The sequence below is a fragment of the Guillardia theta genome (genome assembly GCF_000315625.1).
Source record: "Guillardia theta CCMP2712 unplaced genomic scaffold GUITHscaffold_1, whole genome shotgun sequence".
NCBI lineage: Eukaryota > Cryptophyceae > Pyrenomonadales > Geminigeraceae > Guillardia > Guillardia theta.
The window spans coordinates 803,579-820,644 of record NW_005434673.1 but is presented as its reverse complement, the minus strand read 5'-3'; the positions used below and the strand labels follow the sequence as shown (position 1 = coordinate 820,644).

The 17,066-nt window shown below is 53.3% G+C and overlaps 5 protein-coding genes across 5 annotated transcripts; 2 read left to right on the top strand and 3 right to left on the bottom strand.

Annotated features, from left to right (window-relative positions):
* Positions 1-7: 7 nt before the first annotated feature.
* Positions 8-1,399, bottom strand: GUITHDRAFT_99160 (hypothetical protein; the record flags this gene model as incomplete). Its single annotated transcript, XM_005842300.1, has 4 exons — positions 8-446; positions 491-594; positions 639-830; positions 878-1,399. The coding sequence occupies 4 exons, from the start codon at positions 1,397-1,399 to the stop codon at positions 8-10; spliced, it is 1,257 nt and encodes a 418-aa protein (XP_005842357.1).
* A 1,400-nt stretch (positions 1,400-2,799) lies between these two features.
* GUITHDRAFT_99159 (hypothetical protein) lies at positions 2,800-3,293 on the top strand (the record flags this gene model as incomplete). The annotated part of the gene is made up of 4 exons (XM_005842299.1): positions 2,800-2,853; positions 2,904-3,021; positions 3,082-3,146; positions 3,201-3,293. The coding sequence occupies 4 exons, from the start codon at positions 2,800-2,802 to the stop codon at positions 3,291-3,293; spliced, it is 330 nt and encodes a 109-aa protein (XP_005842356.1).
* A 293-nt stretch (positions 3,294-3,586) lies between these two features.
* Positions 3,587-7,923, bottom strand: GUITHDRAFT_99158 (hypothetical protein; the record flags this gene model as incomplete). Its single annotated transcript, XM_005842298.1, has 15 exons — positions 3,587-3,718; positions 3,765-3,839; positions 3,883-3,958; positions 4,110-4,188; positions 4,235-4,484; positions 4,928-5,051; positions 5,108-5,209; positions 5,262-5,324; positions 5,372-5,452; positions 5,505-5,570; positions 5,628-5,719; positions 5,773-5,837; positions 5,883-5,960; positions 6,499-6,768; positions 6,966-7,923. The coding sequence occupies 15 exons, from the start codon at positions 7,921-7,923 to the stop codon at positions 3,587-3,589; spliced, it is 2,511 nt and encodes an 836-aa protein (XP_005842355.1).
* Positions 7,924-8,585: 662 nt separating this feature from the next.
* Positions 8,586-10,886, top strand: GUITHDRAFT_160449 (hypothetical protein; the record flags this gene model as incomplete). The annotated part of the gene is made up of 6 exons (XM_005842297.1): positions 8,586-8,818; positions 8,866-8,940; positions 8,990-9,360; positions 9,405-9,696; positions 9,751-10,306; positions 10,349-10,886. The coding sequence occupies 6 exons, from the start codon at positions 8,586-8,588 to the stop codon at positions 10,739-10,741; spliced, it is 1,920 nt and encodes a 639-aa protein (XP_005842354.1). The 3' UTR covers positions 10,742-10,886.
* A 146-nt stretch (positions 10,887-11,032) lies between these two features.
* On the bottom strand, positions 11,033-17,018 carry GUITHDRAFT_51733 (hypothetical protein; the record flags this gene model as incomplete). The annotated part of the gene is made up of 3 exons (XM_005842296.1): positions 11,033-11,288; positions 15,926-16,128; positions 16,356-17,018. Coding segments are annotated over 3 exons (1,122 nt in total), but the record flags the coding sequence as incomplete, so codon positions are not given.
* Positions 17,019-17,066: the final 48 nt, after the last annotated feature.

Here is a 17,066-nt window from a genome sequence, read left to right as displayed (position 1 = left end):
GCCTAATTCATTTCATTGAGATAATAATCTGCTTGTAAAGAATTGGCAAGTAAAAGAAGAGTCGGGTTGCGGAGTTGTCTTTCGTAGATTTTTGCTTCCATGCTGGCCTGTTGCTGCCTCTCCTATCCACCAGAAATGCATCAGTACAACATGACAGAAAGACATGCCAGGAGACCAGAGCTTGCTTCCACTTCGTCTCAACGTCCATGATCAATGACCGGAGGTTGTTGAGAGGGTGATCTTCTATCTGCTCCACTTGAAGATCATGGTCAATCGCATCTAGGATCTCGTAGGATTGTCTTCGATCAAAAATCTCCAAGGAACTTTTGATTTCATCGAATTGCGGCAAACTTGAGGCTGACGAAGAGGAAGATCCGTACAAGGATAGTGACTCAACCTTGCTCGGAGAAGTAACGAGCAATTGAGCTCTTTGCCTTAGTTTTACTCTGCAAATTTCATTATTACTGCAATCCAAATAAAAGAATCAAACCTTTTTCCAAGCTTGTCGATGCCAAGCAATTTCAAATCATTGTCTGACATCCTTGAAAGTTCTTGCAATCCAATTCTTCTCAGCTCAAAATTGGGAATGATATCCTGAAATGATCTTAGGGTACATTTTTTGATAGTAAGCAAGAAACCTGCAAACCCAATTCCTGCAGCAATTGTACAACGCAATCAGGCTTTTCGCCGTCCATTCCAGCATCGCATATGTCTTGAGAGCGTGAAGATGCCAGGCTCACGACGCTTTCTCCGTGGACTGAGTTGTTCGTTTCTTTCTCAGGGACACTGATAGCTTGGGTAAGATCGCTACCATCATAGATACCAATGTCCTGCACAGTTGTGTCAAAACAAGACTGAAGCAACAAGGTCTGAATACCTCTCCGTGATTATCATCGGTTGATGTCCATGCTGTCAAGCTGAGAAGCATTGGACAAGCAATCAGTTCTTCGCAAGTGATGACGGCAGCTGCTCCATCATCAGTCTTCAACGAGTTTGATTGAATGTCCATCACACACGAGCACGTGAATGGTTCCATATCAATACAATCATGCTGAGATCTCTTCCCATTCCTGTAGGTCAAGGGACCAGACGGATCCCATAGACTCTTTACATCGTAAAAATTCTTCGCCAGGTCAATCTGCAGTTCGATTTGCGCACTGTCCTTGGATACAATAGTTGGAACACCTTGGTTTCCCACTAGCGAAGACTGCGACTTCATATGATTGTACATCTGAATTGTCTTGTGTACAACTGAGTTGCCATCCAATTCAGCAACAGGGCTTGTGTTCTTGGATGTGTTCTCATCTCCTAGTTGGATATTCAAGGAAGGAACCTCAGGCGGTGCAGCACTTTGACGAAAGTTCTTCAACTGAGGCAGTCGAATCTTACTTTCCATCATGTTAAGCCTTGAGGGGTTGAACAAGTCTAGAGAGTGTGGTCAGGTTCGTAGAATCAGCAACGAATATAATGTATTCTTGACTCTGCCTTTGATGCGTCCCTTATTCTCATTTCTAGAATCTGTCTGTATCAAATTGTCTCCGTCTCCTCACTTTATTCTCTCTCACTGAACCCTGCAATACTCGGTTCTTGCTCTCTCTCTCTCTCTCTTCAAACGTCCTACACTGTACTAGCACCTTCTATCATGTTTCGGTTACCGGGTCTTGTTTCGGTTACCGGGTTGGTGATTGTCCAACAGAGCTTCTCTCGCTCGTCTCTCTCCCACTCTTATCTCTATTCCGATCATACTTGGCTCTCATAGCTATCAGGGCGAATAGCTGCTTCCTCGGGTGGTTACGAGAGATTCTGGGCTGCGAGCGCATGAGCAAGCAATGAGTGTATGGCACACATTGGAGCAAATATGGTCGAAGACCGTTGGAAACTATAAGATGCAATGGATCTACACCTGCTAACATCCTGATTTCGGAGTTGTTACCTCATCAGCGCCTTCTATCTTCTTGCCTCGTCCCTTTCTCTTTCAACGTCGCAACACCATTTCATTCCGACATGTTTGATGCAGGGCTATGAAATTGGGATTCATTCGGATCTACTATGGCCTGGTCCTAGTGTCAGCCTAGGAAAATACCCCCACTGCCCCTGAGTATCGTAAAGTCGTCATAGGGTGGTCGTAGATTTCATACAGAATGGTCCTAGAATGGTATATTTTGAGGTCATCGAATGAATTGTGGAGTGTGTTTTCAAATATAAAATGCAGATATTCAAGAACTATAAAAAATTCTATGGCCGACACCTACAGCACACTCCTCAGTGAGGGATCATAACAGGATCATAGTAAAAGTAGCCGGCCCGTTGCCACTGCCGTGACAACCGCCGGGCCAACTCAGTGACGCCGCCCGGGCCGGGCCAGCAATTACTCGCCATCGATGTCTCTGGGGATCCGACTTGGGTATGCGTCTGATCAAGTTCCTTCGGCGGCGGTCGCTGGCATGGCGCGGGGGAATGGTCCTGCGCGCAGTTAAGTGAAGGTATCAGTTAAGTTTGGGGTACAGCAGTTTTGGTTCTCGCTGTCTTTTCTCTTCTCGCCGTGTCGTACTAGTAAAGGAGGTCACCTGTGGGCTATGAAACAACGGCAGTTGAGATGTGCTCTCACCAACCACCGTGTGCTGTATGAGGTCTGACTGACTGACGGTAAGCTCTCAGTGAAGTGCCCGAGTGGTGCCAGCTGTAGGGCCGGCGGCCCTCGTTGTCCGAGGAATCGGAGACCGGTCTAAAACAGTTTTAGGAGCAAGTCCTGGTGGTCAAACGAGCACCCGAGAGGGAGGTAGCGGAGGATCGGAGAGCATGGCGAGCAACTTCGGGAGCACAGGGAAGTATGACATGCATGCCATCAGCAAAGTAAGACAAGACTTGAGGTCATGCAGCCACCTGACGCCTTGAGGCTGCAGGCAGCTGAGTTCGAGACTTGGTTCGAGCGGAAAGTTGGCGAGTTGTACGGGGAGACAGCACAGTATGAGATCGAAATGGATGCTGTCGAAGACTTGCTCTATGTGGAGGTTGATCAAGGTATAAAGAAGATAGAGGACGAATTGAGAGCATTCACCGAGACGCTCGGTGTGTCCGTAGCTCGCACTCTCTCATTATCTTGCACTTACAATAGCGAAGATCCAGGTTTCGTCCAAGAATTGCGGGTTAGGCTTCAGAAATTTCATGATGATTGTAGAGAGGCTCTTGAAGGTTCTCAGAAATTTCGTGTTGCTCATGACGATGATGACACGTACGACACGTACGAATTTCTAATGGCAACACAGATGAAACTCAAAGTTGGCAAAGACTGATCAATGTGTCAGTGCATAGTGCAGTGCAGGGCTCTGTGTAAATTCGACAATGCAGAGCTTTCAGACGAACGTATGTATTAAACAGCGTTTTGATTTGTGATGATTCATAACTGATTGAGAGCTAAGTTCGTAGAATATGTTCTATTGCCTTGCAAAAAGACTCATAGCTCATGTAGTCAATGTCATTGCTGTCAAGCTCGCTCATGAGGATATTGAATCTGATCTCCTCAAGTTTCACCCCCATGTTCTTGGTAGGAAACAAGTAAGGCAACCAAGTCATTTTGCAAAGACAGTCACTTGTGTACCTGGAGGCCTTTCTTCAGCTCGTCAACGTGTATTCCTCGCTGTCCTGCTGTCCTCGAAACATCGAGCTCACTGAACAGTTTCCGTAGCTTCGTGTCGACATCGGCTCCTGTGGTGTTGAACTGCGCAGAGTCAGGATGGCATTCTGTGAGTAGAGGAGGAAGGAACCCCAATGCGATCAGCAAACAGAGAGCGAAGCTTCTTCCATTCTTCGTAGTTGCGTTGTTTGTCAGCTTTTCTTGCCTGCAGCCACGCTCAATCATGCCGGATTCAGCCATCACTCAACCTGAAACTTGGTGGCTTCTATCAAGGATGCAAATTTGCAAGGAACTAAATGCTGAGGAGCATGGCTAGCTCCTGATCTGCTAGATGATTACACTCACACTACAAATTGACGGCTCGCGTACAAAGCTGCGATTCTTGAATTCAATTTTCTGCGATCCTTTGTGTCTTTGATCCCAATGTTCCTCTTGCAATCTCAGTGCACGTCTTGATGAACAGGCTCACGCTCACACGAAGTCAGTATCCCTCATGGGAAGAAGATCCCTGACGGCATTGCAGTCCAGCTTTCTGAACCTCTCAACGAATCTTTCTGGGATCATCCAGGGGTGAGAGACAGAAGTATAGATGGCTATTACCTAATCCAAGATCCTGTAGAAATTCATGGATTTCCATATCCAATTCATCAATGTCTGTATCCGTTTCTTGCTCAATGTTTCGAAACAGCCGCTCAATCAGCATGTAGGCCTTGGGATCTCGCAATATCCTATCCTCCCACCCTTCCTTGTTCTCAGAGCCAGTCATAGCACCACTTGCTTGCGTACCGTTGGGATAGTTGTGCAGCCTCTTCTGCAGATCAATCGAGCACTTCTTATAGATTTCAAGGACCTGATGAATATGTGTCATGAGGCAGGGGGGGTAAGGATGCTTCTGAACGAGCCTCATCCTTAGGGCGAGACTTCCAATCTTGGGGGAAGTCCCATGACCCAGTGAACTCCAGCTCAGCATCTTTTCTCACCGCCTTGTTATCCGCCAGCTCAATCTTCTTTCAATGATCAGAATTGCAAGACAGTCGGCCAAGAGGAGCTTGCCTCTCCCAGTTTACAGCTCTCATAGTACTCGACATCAACGTATGGTAGCTTCAATCTATTGATGTCCGAAATGACAGCGGTCTTCGATGTCGTCAGAACCTGTCGTGATTCGTTTACGCCGAGCTTGCAAACTTTTCGACTCACGAGGGCTCCCCTCTCATTATGACGAAGATCAGAACCAACACACTTGCATCATGTTGTCATAGAGTGTGCTGAAACTTGGCAGAGATCAAGGCTCACTTTGAGAGACCCGTCGAGAACGAAGATCCCTTGCCATTTGTTCAGCTTGATTCTGCAGTCCTGAAATTCTGCGCATGACTGTTTCATAATCCCTGTACTCTTGAGATGGTTGGAATCGTGCCCACTGATCATAACTCCAGCCTATTCATGCCTGTCACTCCGCTGAAGAGTGTAATCTACCCATGAGGGATTTCCTGCTCGTTCTTGATCACGTTGCATTTATTGGCGGCCATGGACGCCCCGTCATGTACATGCACACCGAAGCAAGTGTTGTCGGATATTCTGATCCATCAGTGTCAGCCTTTAATCTTGCTGCTTCCTTTGTTGTCCCCACCTACAATTTTGCAGCTCAAGTTTGGCTGCACTGCCCCCTATGTTACACCCATCTTCTCCGTTCCTGCCAGCCATCACTCGACGCCAGATGCCTTGAAATGGAATAATCACCTGAAGAAATAGCAATCCAAGAATTCAGCTTCAGAGTTCATCAAGGCAACTCCGAACGAATGTGCATCATGATACTGACAGCTGTCAGTTTCAGGACGTCAATCATGATTGAATGAGCTCATCGGTCCATTACTGAGTCGCCGCTATCTTGGAGTTAGAATTGGCAAACAGAGCTGCTGTTCCTCCGTAGACATCGCAGCTGATCGTCAAACACAATCATCAGCTGAAGCTGCAGCATGTGCTCGGACCACATCACCTTTCCATGGTGACCGAAGCCTCATGAAGCTCCATGGCGTGATCGGTCAGAGTCCCTTCACTCACCGCCAGCGTGAGGTTTTCCAGGTTCACCTGTCCAAAGTCACACTGCTGCGCTATCGCGATGTCGGGATCGAACATGATACCTTACAACTCTCAATGACCAGAGTACAGCAGAAGCGTGAAACGAGTGCGGTGTTGTTTTGATCACCTTGTCTATCAGTCAGATCACTCCCAAGACAACTAAACAACTTACCCATCCCCCGCAATGTAAGATCTTTCATGATGATTGCATTCACGAAATATGTGCCTGGTAGTATCTCGATGCAACCACCTGCCGCAAACAAGACAGCATCATGAGCATTCCTTTCGCTCAACAAACCGAGAGCTTATCATGCCTTCATCGCAGAGGTCAACAGCGATCTGTAGATTTGAGGTCTCCGTGGGAAACCTATCTCAACGCGTCACTGTGGTTTTGCAACGCTCGTTTCATCTCAATGCAGCAGCATCTTCTCGTTAGCTCGCATACTCTTTTCTCATCTCACCGTATCCTCTTGTTTCCCTCCCCTTCCATTTCAGCTCATGCCTGGTCGGCCGACGGTAGCAAACAAGATCTTCCAGGAGATTTTTAATAAGTAGTGAACTGCGGCCTGCCCCGGCTCAGCGCCAGCCGGCCGGTGGGCGGCCCGGCCCGCCGCTTCCGAGTCGCCGGCTTACTGCGCCCGCGACGTTATCACTCAGTGACTGATAAGTATTTTACTTACTACTTACATTACATTACTAAAGTTTACTCATTACAGTCAGACCCTCTCACCAGATGGCGAGTCTCTTGTACTAGCTCCAGGCTCCCCGTGCTGCTCCAGGCTTCGAACCTGGTCCAACATCCACCAGCGAGCTCAGGGTCCCTTGCGATGGCTTGGGAGCGGCACCGATGGTCTTTGCTATTGGCATTCCATAATCGATGTGTATAGGCCGAACCGCATTGACCTCAACCCACTCGTCGGGCTGACAGCACAGCGAGCACATGACGATAGACGAGGCGATCTGAGAGATAAACAAAAGAAGACTGAATACAAAGATTGCCCATGCGCTGCCAGTGGCCATCGAGCAGAAGCTGTCGCTCTTGATCAGATCATAGTCATCTGCAGTGGTCAAAGATGCCGTCAGTGACAAGTAACAAGGTGATATGCGGCTAGCAAGTGCAAATGCAATCAATACAGCAGAAGGCAGGCACAGTACTCACAACATATTATTTTGGATGCAAGGGCGATAGTGAAAGTTACGAACGTTGATGCTAGAAGCAAGAGGATATCACTGATCAGTTGCGCAAGGTGAAGACCTCCCCATAGCTTCGTTCGTTTGCGGCTAGTCACAATTCCAAGACCTGAGAAGACGAGAGTGTAGAGGCCAGGAATGATTCCATATAACCCTAGATACTTCAACCATGCCCTGGCTCCACTTCGATCGTCTTCACAGCTTCTCTCAGAGTAGTAGTCCCATGAAGAGCTGCTGCTGCTGCTGCTGCCGCTGCTGCCGCTGCCGTACGAGCTCGACGTATGCGAATAGGAGCCCCTGTAGTAGCCCGAGTTGTAACCTGTGTTGTAAGACGAGGTCAAGTCTTGATTGTAGTCCGAGCTTGACGATTGGTGTGCTTTGTAGCTGTTGTAGTAGCCCGAGCAGTAGCCTGAATTGTAATTGAGGTTGGTTTTATGTCCGGTGTTGTACCCTGAGTTGAAGCCAGAGTCGTACCCCGAGTTGTATGACAGCCTGTATGTGTTCAACGAGTCTCCCTGCTGGTATCCGCTTTTGTATCCCAAGTTGTATCCTAAGTTGTATCCGCTGTTGTAGTCATAGCTATGACCCGACAAGTCACTCAGGCTGCGTCCTGCGGAGTATCCTGCGGTGTAGGAATACGAAGACATGCTGCTGGTGTATGAGTAGGAGGAGTATCCGTTGTTCACACTGGAGTAAGCGTTATTGTACGAATACCCGTTGTAGCCTTTGTTGTAACCCTTGTTGTACCCATAGTTGTATCCGTCGTTGTAGGTTGACATGAACGTAGTTTCGTATCCCTTATTGTAACCATAGTTGTAGCCCCAGTTGTATCCGCTGTCGTATCCCGAGTTGTATCCAGAATCATCTCCCGAGTTGTATCCCGCATTGGAGGAAGAAGAGCTTCCAGATGCCGAGCTCGATGATGACGAAGACGAGGATTTGCACGCAGGGGGGTTGTAGGTGGCTGGGACCACTCCCGCGATGAGCAAGGCGAGCCCAAGCACCATGCTCACCACGCTCATGTGACCGATTGTCGAGCTGGCACACTTACACATGGTGGATTGACGTGGTAGGCGAGGACAGGACAGGACAGGACAGGACAGGACAGGACAGGACAGGACAGGACAGGACAGGACAGGACAGGACAGGACAGGACAGGTGAGTGCGGTGAGGTGAGATGAGGAGAGGAGACAAAGCGCTTATAGGGTGGGGGACAAAAGAAGCACTAGAGCCCCCGAGCTGGAGCTAACGGTTTTGGCGACGCACAGCTATGATTCGGGTGGGGTGGGGTCATTTGATATACCAGAAGGGGGTAGATGGGAGGAGACGCCGGGGGGTCATATACGCCCAGGCGGAGCAGGTTGAACTCAAAAGAGGTCTTCTCCGATTTACGCCGATGACGGCTACATCCGGTCGAGGCCGCTCATCTATTCCTTGGTCATTGTATTCGATCTTTTAAGCCCGTCATCCGTTAGGGAACAGCGGCCTGGCTGTAAACTTCGGAAGACTTAAAAAATCAAGCCCGGCACCCGGGGGCCCGCCGTTTTTCGGCACGTCTCAGGCCTCAGTGCCGACCGTCGTACTGAGACGCCGCGCCACCGGGTCGGACCCGGCTCCCGGCCTCCGAGGCCCGGAGTCACTGTGGTTTATGGGGTAAAAAGGCCTCGGCGCCTCAGGACTCGCCATGTCGGGGAGGTGGACATGGTCGGTGGCGATGGGAGGGATACTGATAGGGCTGGACGCGATGGTCTGGCTTGTCAGTGGTCTGACTTGCTCATGGACGAGAATGAGCAGCAAGTTCTCGACGATTGTAGCGATCGCCGACCCCCAACTTACCGACAAGACATCCTACTCCTTCGCTTCCCTGCCTCTAGTCTTGCCCATGCTGGAGTTCATCTGCGATGCATACATCGCAAGGTCCTTAATCTGGAGTATGGCTCGACGACTGACTGAGTTGCTGCTAGAGTTGGGTTCATGGTCAGGCGCCTGTCGCCACAAACCATTCTGTTCTTGGGCGATTTGGTGGATGGGGGGTATAGGTACATTTTGGGTGCCAAGTGACAAGGTGCTGACCTTGTTTGCCGCAAGATCCAATGAGGAAGACTTCGAGTCCGGGCTGAAGAGGCTGGAGAGGATCTTGTATCCTCCCAAGGGATCGTCAGTCCTGCATGCGGTGGGGAATCATGACATCGGTTCTCGTTGTACTCCATGTTGTGAAGCGGCTGATTTCTTCAAGGCATCGGCCACAGCTTCTGCGCAGCGTGTGCCGAGAGATTCGAGCGACGAATATCAAGATTTCCGCTCAACTCAGCCTTCCTCTTCGACAACTTCACGGTTGTGCTTCTTCGCTGCCCCGAGCGACTTTAAAGGCGAGGGACCGCAGGTTGTAACCATCGACGCGCCATCGCTGGGGGGCTATGTGGACCCGTTCATCTACAGGACTCTGATGGATCGCCGAGGTCCGCATGTTCTTGACTTCCATCGCTCCTGATCTCTTGTGTAGACAAGACCAGCAAGTTTGTCGCGAGCTTGAGATACAAGGACAGCGAGGCTCGCAATGCTCAACAAGGATATGTTGAATGTGAGGAGGAGGGGGAGGCGAGACAAGCGGAGAGCGCTGTCGGGGGTCGTCTGCAGGGGAAGGCTTGTCGAGCAGGGAAGAGGACGGACATTCATCGGCTCTGCAGCCCTCGTATATTGATGACACACATTCCCCTATGGAGGGCGACGAGCTCTGACTGTGGGAGGATGAGAAATCCCCGCAAGCCTTTCATGAACTTCCTGATAAGATCAACGTTAGAGTGCTTTGTCTTGCTTTAATTGGTTCTTGCAATCTGAGATGTCAGCAGGTACCAGACCATGCTGCATCCGCAAGTTACTAGCATGATCCTCGACAGCGTGCGACCGTCCCTGGTCCTGAGCGGCGATGATCATGATCACTGTACGGTCGCTCATGTGCGGGAGGCCTCTGATGTCCCTCCGACATGCTCGGCCTCTGAGCTTCGAAGCCTCGCCGCTACTTTCTTGGAGTCTGAGAGGAAGGAGGGGATCTTGGCACAAGCCCATCAGATCCTGTCTCAAATCCCCCACAAGTTCCCTCAAGTCCTCTACTTGGAGGTCATGCAGCGAGTCTTGGAGCTTGGCGGAGATTTCGTCCGCCAGGAGCTGAGGCGAGTCGAAGCTTCCCTGGCAGCTGAGGAGGAGGGCGAGCACAGTGAGATGCTTGAGGCGATGAGAAACGCTCTCCTCGCCTTCTTGGTCAGGAGTAGCGATGAACCCACTTGCTCTGCTCGACCCCACAAGTCTGCATCGCCTTCAACTGGCACGCCTGAGCATACGCTGGGTACCGTGTCCTTGCTCCAGGGGAACTACTTTCCTTCCTTCGCGCTCATCCGCGTCGACCAGGTGCGACGCGGCGATGTTGCTGGACCTGACTGAGAAGAGCAGGAAGAGGCAGCTCGGCATGTGGAAACCTGCTTGCGGTCTAACGGGGGCGAGCACAGCGAGGACGGGGGAGGAGAAGCTGGTTCTGTCTTCGAGTACAGGTCTGTTCGTCCTCTCCCATTCGGCTCTCGTTCTGAGCTCTTGCTCAGCGTCTGCTGGCTGCCTCCACAGCTTCTTCTCTATGTCCTGTATGGCATGCTTGCCGCGTGCTGGTCGGCCGCGATCCTGAGAGAGGAGATGGTGAAGGGGAGCGAGGAGACGGGGAAGGAAAAGAGCCTTCGCTTGTTCGCTGTGATACTTCAGTGGTGCAAGCGAAGCGCGGCGTCCGTGCTGTTTCTTCTCTTCACGTTCCTTACGTGGAATTTCATTTCCTTCTCCTTCGCCGTCGCTTTCTGAATGTCGGAGGAGGACGCAGCTTCTGCCTTCGACTTACTTCCTGCTTGTCTGTAATGGCAGCCCTTAACGGGATCAGCACGTGACTTGCCCAGTCATGCCGCGGATTCTTGACTTTCCGTTCACTTTCTTTGACCTCGCTCTTCTCTTATTCTGGTTCTTGTTCTTCTTGTTCTTGACTCATTTGATCTCTTTCTCTCTGCAATCTCCCTTGATCTCTCTCATGCTCCTTGTCTGACTCGAAATTATTTGATCTCGACATATCAACAAATCATTTTCTCCTGAGCTCCTTCACACCCATGGAGTCCATCCCTCGTACATCTCGCAGAGCTTGTCAATGTTTGTTGCTTCTTTGATGGTCATTTCAACCTGCCATTTCACCTTCACAACCTTCACACATCGTCGCACATCACTCGCCTGCTCCTGCACCGTCAACTTGGTGTTGCCGTCGTTCTGCTTGTCTCGTCCGTCCAGTTTCTGCCTCACCCTCTTGAGCACCGAGACAGCATGCGCGTTGCGCTGCCTCATCGTCAGAGCCTTTGACGCTTCTCTCTCCTCTCCTCCTCACCTGCTCTTGCATCTGCTGCTCCTCTCCCTCTCCCTCCTCTTCCATCTCCCTCCTCCCTCTCTCCTTGTCGGGAGACGCAGGCACGTACGCGGACTGGGAGAGTCTCAAAGGAAGCAGAGGCTAACGGAGTCTGACCTGATCGTGCGACTCGTCTTCGTGCTGATCCGACTGCACTCGCTCGAGAGCCAACTAACATAAGCGTGAGACGAGGTCGGAAGAGGAGAACAGGACGAGTGGAGGAGAGAGGACAGGACAAGAACAAGGGAGGAGAGAACAAGAGAAGAAGACTAGCAATGGAAGAGGGGACGAGGGATTAGAGATAAGGAGAGAGTACGAGATCAGGAGCAGAAAGGAAATATTGAAAGAGGGATGAGACGAGTCGCTCCTCTGACTCACTTGAGCAAGAGCTTGGAGCAGCGAGCGGTACATCGCCATCTTTGTCATGACCTGCGCATGACCCATCACTCTCCCCGCACCCTCGTCTCCTCGCCTGCAGACCTCCGATGTCAGTCGCTGTATGCCCCTCGCCACGTTGGTGTCGATCAGCACGTCGTCGCGCTCGTGGCCTGCCAGCTTGCCGTCTCCTTTCCTCAGGTGCGCGTTAAGTCGCGGCTCCGTGATGGAGGAGGAGACTAGCTGGAGGAGGGACGCAAGGTCAGCTCCTCCCTGCTTCAGCACCTGCTGCTCCGTCTGCAGCTGCAGTGCGATGCTGTGAATCTCGTGCAGCGACTCGGCCGAGACGGTGATCTTGACCACTGTGTCCAGCAGCGCTGCGATCTCCCCCACCAGCTGCTCCTCGGACACCAGAAGATCCTTGACAGGAGAGATCTGCATGGTGCTGTCAATGCTGATCCCTCCCCTATCCCCTGCTTCTGCTTCTGCTTCTGCTTCTGCTGCTGCTGCTGCTTCTGCTGCTGCTGCTGCTGCTTCTGCTGCTTCTGCTGCTGCTGCTGCTGCTGCTGCTACTTCTCCTTACTCACCTTGTCCGGCAGCGAGCGAAGAAACTCGATCGCTTTCGCACCGAAGGAGCAGTTCGCGTTGCGGCTGTCGTTGATAGCGCATTGCAGCCGTTGGATGAGCGCGTTCAGCGCCAGTCGCTCCCTCGTAGCCTGGGTTGACGTCAGGGAGCCCAGCAGGCAGGCGGTACCTCCTCCTCTCACATGTTGCAGCACGGCTTCTGCCATGGACCTTTCATGGTGGTGGGCAAGCGCCGTCTCCCTGCCAGGAGGGTCACTGGCTTCCAGCATAGCGGCGGCTTCTACCTCGCCCTCTCCATCGCGTGCAGGACGTTGAGATTTGCTGCGTCCACCCTGATCGCCAGCTCGCCATGCTGTCTGCTCCGCTCCAAGTTGCTGACACCCTGGCGTGGGGAGGAGGGTCAGCGATTCGAAGCAGAGCGAGGAAGATGAGGAAGGGCAATCGGGAAGCGTGAGGGAGAGAGAGAGGAGGAAAGGGAGGGGGAGAGAACGCAGGAGAGGAAAGAGAGGGAGAGAAGGAAAGTAGAAGAGCAGCATGATATCATTGACATGGAAGTGAAGGGTCTAGGAGGATCGAGACAACTGGAGGACCTGGGCAAGGGAGATGAAGCTTTCAATCTTTGACTTGATCGCGTCGAAGTGGGACCGCCTCTCCTTGAACCTCCCCTCTATCATCGCCGTCAATTTATCTCGCTCTCCCTTCCCTCGTTTCTTGTTGCGCTCTTTAGTCTCAGATCTTCTCCCCCTGCTCACGATCTCGTCTTCCAGCCTCTTCAGCTCTGTCTGCTTCTGTGCGAAGATGGTAAAGGCGACCTGGAAGACAATCAGAGCCGAAAGGCGCTCACGAGAGGTGGGGAAGACGATCAGAAAGCGGGAAGGTGTGAGAGGAGGAGGATGAGTAAGCACAGGAAGACGAGAAGAGGAATGAGAACTTGGGAGAGAGGAGCAGTATGACGAAAGGGACGAGGGCGGAGTCAGAGGAGGATGTTGGGGAGTCAAGAGGAGGCGCGACCTGACAAGTTTCCAGATTCTTGAGGAGGGAGTTTACGAGAGTTCGCCTGACTGCCCCAGAGCCCCTTCCCCCTCCATCCCCCGCCTGATGGTTCACGTCGACGGGGTACAAGACATCCTCGTGCACCCAGTTGAGATGGAAGAGGTTTGCCTCCAGCATCTTCATCTTCGCCTCGCAGTGCTGCAGGAACTTCTGCTGCTCCTTGTGCACTTGATGACTCCTCTTCAGCTTCATTGCCACGTCGCAGTAGTCCCTCACCCGCTGTTCCAGGTCCCTCAGCCTCGCGTCCCCTCGGCGGTCCTCCGCGTACTTAGCGAGAGCTTGTCCAAGGCGAGGAGGGGGAAGATGCTGTGTGCTCGACCTGTCGCTCTTGATGGCCCAGACTCCTGCCTTTCCTCCTCCTCTTCGCCCATCGCCCTCGTCCATCGTCTGTCCCGCCAGCACAGCAGGTGGTACGCTCCTCTCCAACGCCAGCCGGCCAGCCCTCACCAGCAGCGGCGCGAAACCCTTCCTTATCAAGTCGTGCGCGAGAATATCGATGCGAGCACGGAGGGAGGGGACGAGGGAGAAGGCGACAGGAGGGGAGGGGCATCGGATGAAGAGAGACAACGCCGCGTGCATCATCTCGAGCTTGCCCACGAAGAAAGTTCCCAGCACGTTCGCCTCGAGCTCGAGGTCGTTGGGTGGCAGAGATCTCTGCTCGAACAACTCTACAAGGCTGTCAAAAATACGGTCGAAGCCCGCAAAGAGAGGTCTGCTGGTAGCCGGGGCTGCTGCTGGGGGTTGGTGATCGGCAGGATGAAATTTGCTGATCCTTTCATAGTCAACTTGGAGCCGCTTCAACCTCGAGACGATCTGGGACAGCAATCAATGTTGCTCCTCTCCCTCCTCTCCTCACCTCTTGTTTGCGAGCAGCCACAGTCTCTGCAGAAGGAGGGTTGCTGTCCCCCCACTGCTCTCCGCACTCCACACTGTCGAGCGCTTGTCCGAGAGTTCGCGCCTGTACAATGTCACTCACTGAAACCAGAGGAGGAGGAGGAGGAGGAGGAGGAGGAGGAGGAGGAGGAGGAGGAGGAGGAGGAGGAGAGCAAGGGCACCTGGCTGGCGAGTGAGTGTAGGGAGTGGATGAGGGCGAGGCTTTCGGGATCCGACAGGAGGACTCCGATGCTGTCGGGCAGCACTGACATGTTGAGCTCGTTAACAAAGTCCTTCATCCTCATGCTTATTCTCTCGCACGCCTCGAACCCAGCTATCCCCGAGCTGAGGCCGAGCTGATCCCCTCCTCCCGTGCCGCTCACAGGCGCTCCTTTCTTCCCTTTGCTGGCTGACGTGGCAGCGTTGGTTATGCTGAGCATCTCGTGGAGGACGAGGAGGCATCGCTGCGAGCAGAAGATCGTCCTGTCCAGCAGATCTCCTCCTCCTCCAGCTCCTCCTCCTTCGTTCAAGACGCTTGTTTGCTTCTGCCACAATTGGAAGAGATCTCCCATCCTGTTGCTGCCGTAGACCCACTGCTCGGAGAGGATCACGAACTCCTCTTCGCGCTGGAGGAGGCGATCAGAGCGGAGAGGAGCGAGGGTCAGGAGCTGCCCGAGGGTGCTGCAGAGCTGCAAGGGAAGGTCAGCACAAGCACACGACCCTCTTGTCGACTCACATAGACGGAGCAGGCGGAGAGGGAGAGGGAGGCAAAGTCCGCGCTCCTCCAGAGGGCGTTCCGAGCGGAGGTGATAAGGTGCTCGAGCATGCTCAGGTCCTCTGCAAGGGCGAGGGAGCTCTTGACTTCGCTGTAGCTCCTGTGGGCATGAGACAGGTCCTTCTCCATCTGCGCCTTGATCTGCAGGCACTCCGACCGCTGCTGCTCCATCCGCTCCTCGCTATCTGAGAAGCGAGCGAGGAGCATCGAGATGGTCCCTGGGCTCGGATCCTCCAGAGCCTTCGCTAGCCCATCCCACCACTCGAACAGCCGGCTGAACTTGGCGTACTCGGCCGGCAGGTGCGCGATCCTCTGCTTGTAGCTCTTCAGCGGCATCAGGAGGTTCCCGCAGCTCTCAGCGAGCTTGCGCATCGCAGCCCTCGCCTGCTCCTGCGAGGTCTCCAGAGAGCGCCAGAGCGCCTGCTCTCCCCCTCCCAGCTGAGAGCCTTGCTGCTCCATGACGAAGAGGGAGGAGTACTCCTGGAACGTGACGTCGATCGCCTCTGCCAGGGTGACGACGGAGGTTTCGATCGCATCGAACTGGCTCGTCCTCAACGTGCTGATGCAGCTCTCCTGCTTCGCAAACTCTTCTGCGCAGTGATTCATGCTCTCCTGCACCTTCTGCTTCGTCCTCTCCCACTGAGCCTCCACCTTGGGTTGAACTTCACTGCAGGCGTTCACCTTCTCCTGCGCCTCCCGCAGATCCGCCTCCACCCTCCGCAGCTCCTCCGAGCTCGCTCGCAGCTTGTTCTCCATCTCCTCCACCTCTACTGACACGGCTGACTCCGACGTCCTGATGCGGACGATCTCCCCCATGGCCTGCTGCAGCGCTCCCAGCGCGCCATGCCCGACCTTAAGGTTCTCCGCCAGAGGAACTCTCATCTCCTCCACTCTGGAGGCGAACAGGGAGAGAGACACGTGGAGCTCGACGCCCTTCGACGCCTCCTCTCCGTGCTTCTGCGCAGTCCAGTCCACCAGAGGATCGTACACGAAGGCCTCTAGGAGGGTCAGCAGCGCCTCTTTGTTCCTCCTCAGCACCCTCAGAGCTTTCTCGCAGGCCACTCGGAACGGGCCCTCGACGCCGGTGAAGCCCATCCCCGACTGAAGTGTGTGCGTCATGCGGAAGGGGACGAGCTCGGGAACCTGAGGAGAAGGAGAGGATCAGGAGAAGTGCGAGGGAGAGTACAGAGGCTGAGGAGAGATTTGACTTGGAGGAACTTTGAGCCATAGTGACGAAGAACACACACAGATGGACGGAAGGTCAGGAAAAGGAAGAGGGAGTGGAGTACTAAAGGTCAAAAACAGGAAGTTGAAGACAGCAACTGAAGACAACATCGCAACAACATTTGTTGTCTCTCACACAACATCACCTTCAGTTTGGATCCTTTCTCGAAGCAGACATTCCAATCGATGTGCACTACCTCCCCTGACTCGAAGTCCATCAGGATGTTGTCGAGGTGTCGATCTCCCAGGCCGATCACGTAGCCCACCATGCTCATCACCGCCATGCTCCTCGCGTGCATGTTCGTCTTGCTCCAGAGCTCTGAGGGCGACAGGCAAGAGCACCAGATCTCCCGGGAGATGAGGTCGCGGGGGGTCTCGGAGACGAGGAGGGAGAAGACTTGCTTCAGCACCTCGTGCGGCCATTCCTTCCTTGACGTTACCCGCGTGATCCCCTGCTCCTTGAGCGCTGGGATGATCTTGTCGTAGAACATGTCGCTCGGTCTTGCTGAGCTCCCGCTCTTCTCCCCCGCCTGCGCCATCTGCCGCGTCTGCCAGGCCTTGTAGATGCCGAAGAGCGGGATGGTCCCGTCCGCCCACTGGATGAGGCCCGACCGGGGCCCGACGGGGATGACGGCGTAGTGCCGCGCTCGGAGGCAACGAGCATGGGACGCGCGATCCTGTCGCATGAAATGATTGACGATGCTGAGGAACTGCATCATCCGCTCGTCGAGGTGCAGGTCCTCCCGTCCCTTGAGCAGGTACCTCCTCGAGATGCCGTCAGACCCGATGATCGCGATCTTCTTCGGCTTCGTCTTGGTCAGCAGGATGTCGACCTGGTCGTCGAAGGAGGCGATCGT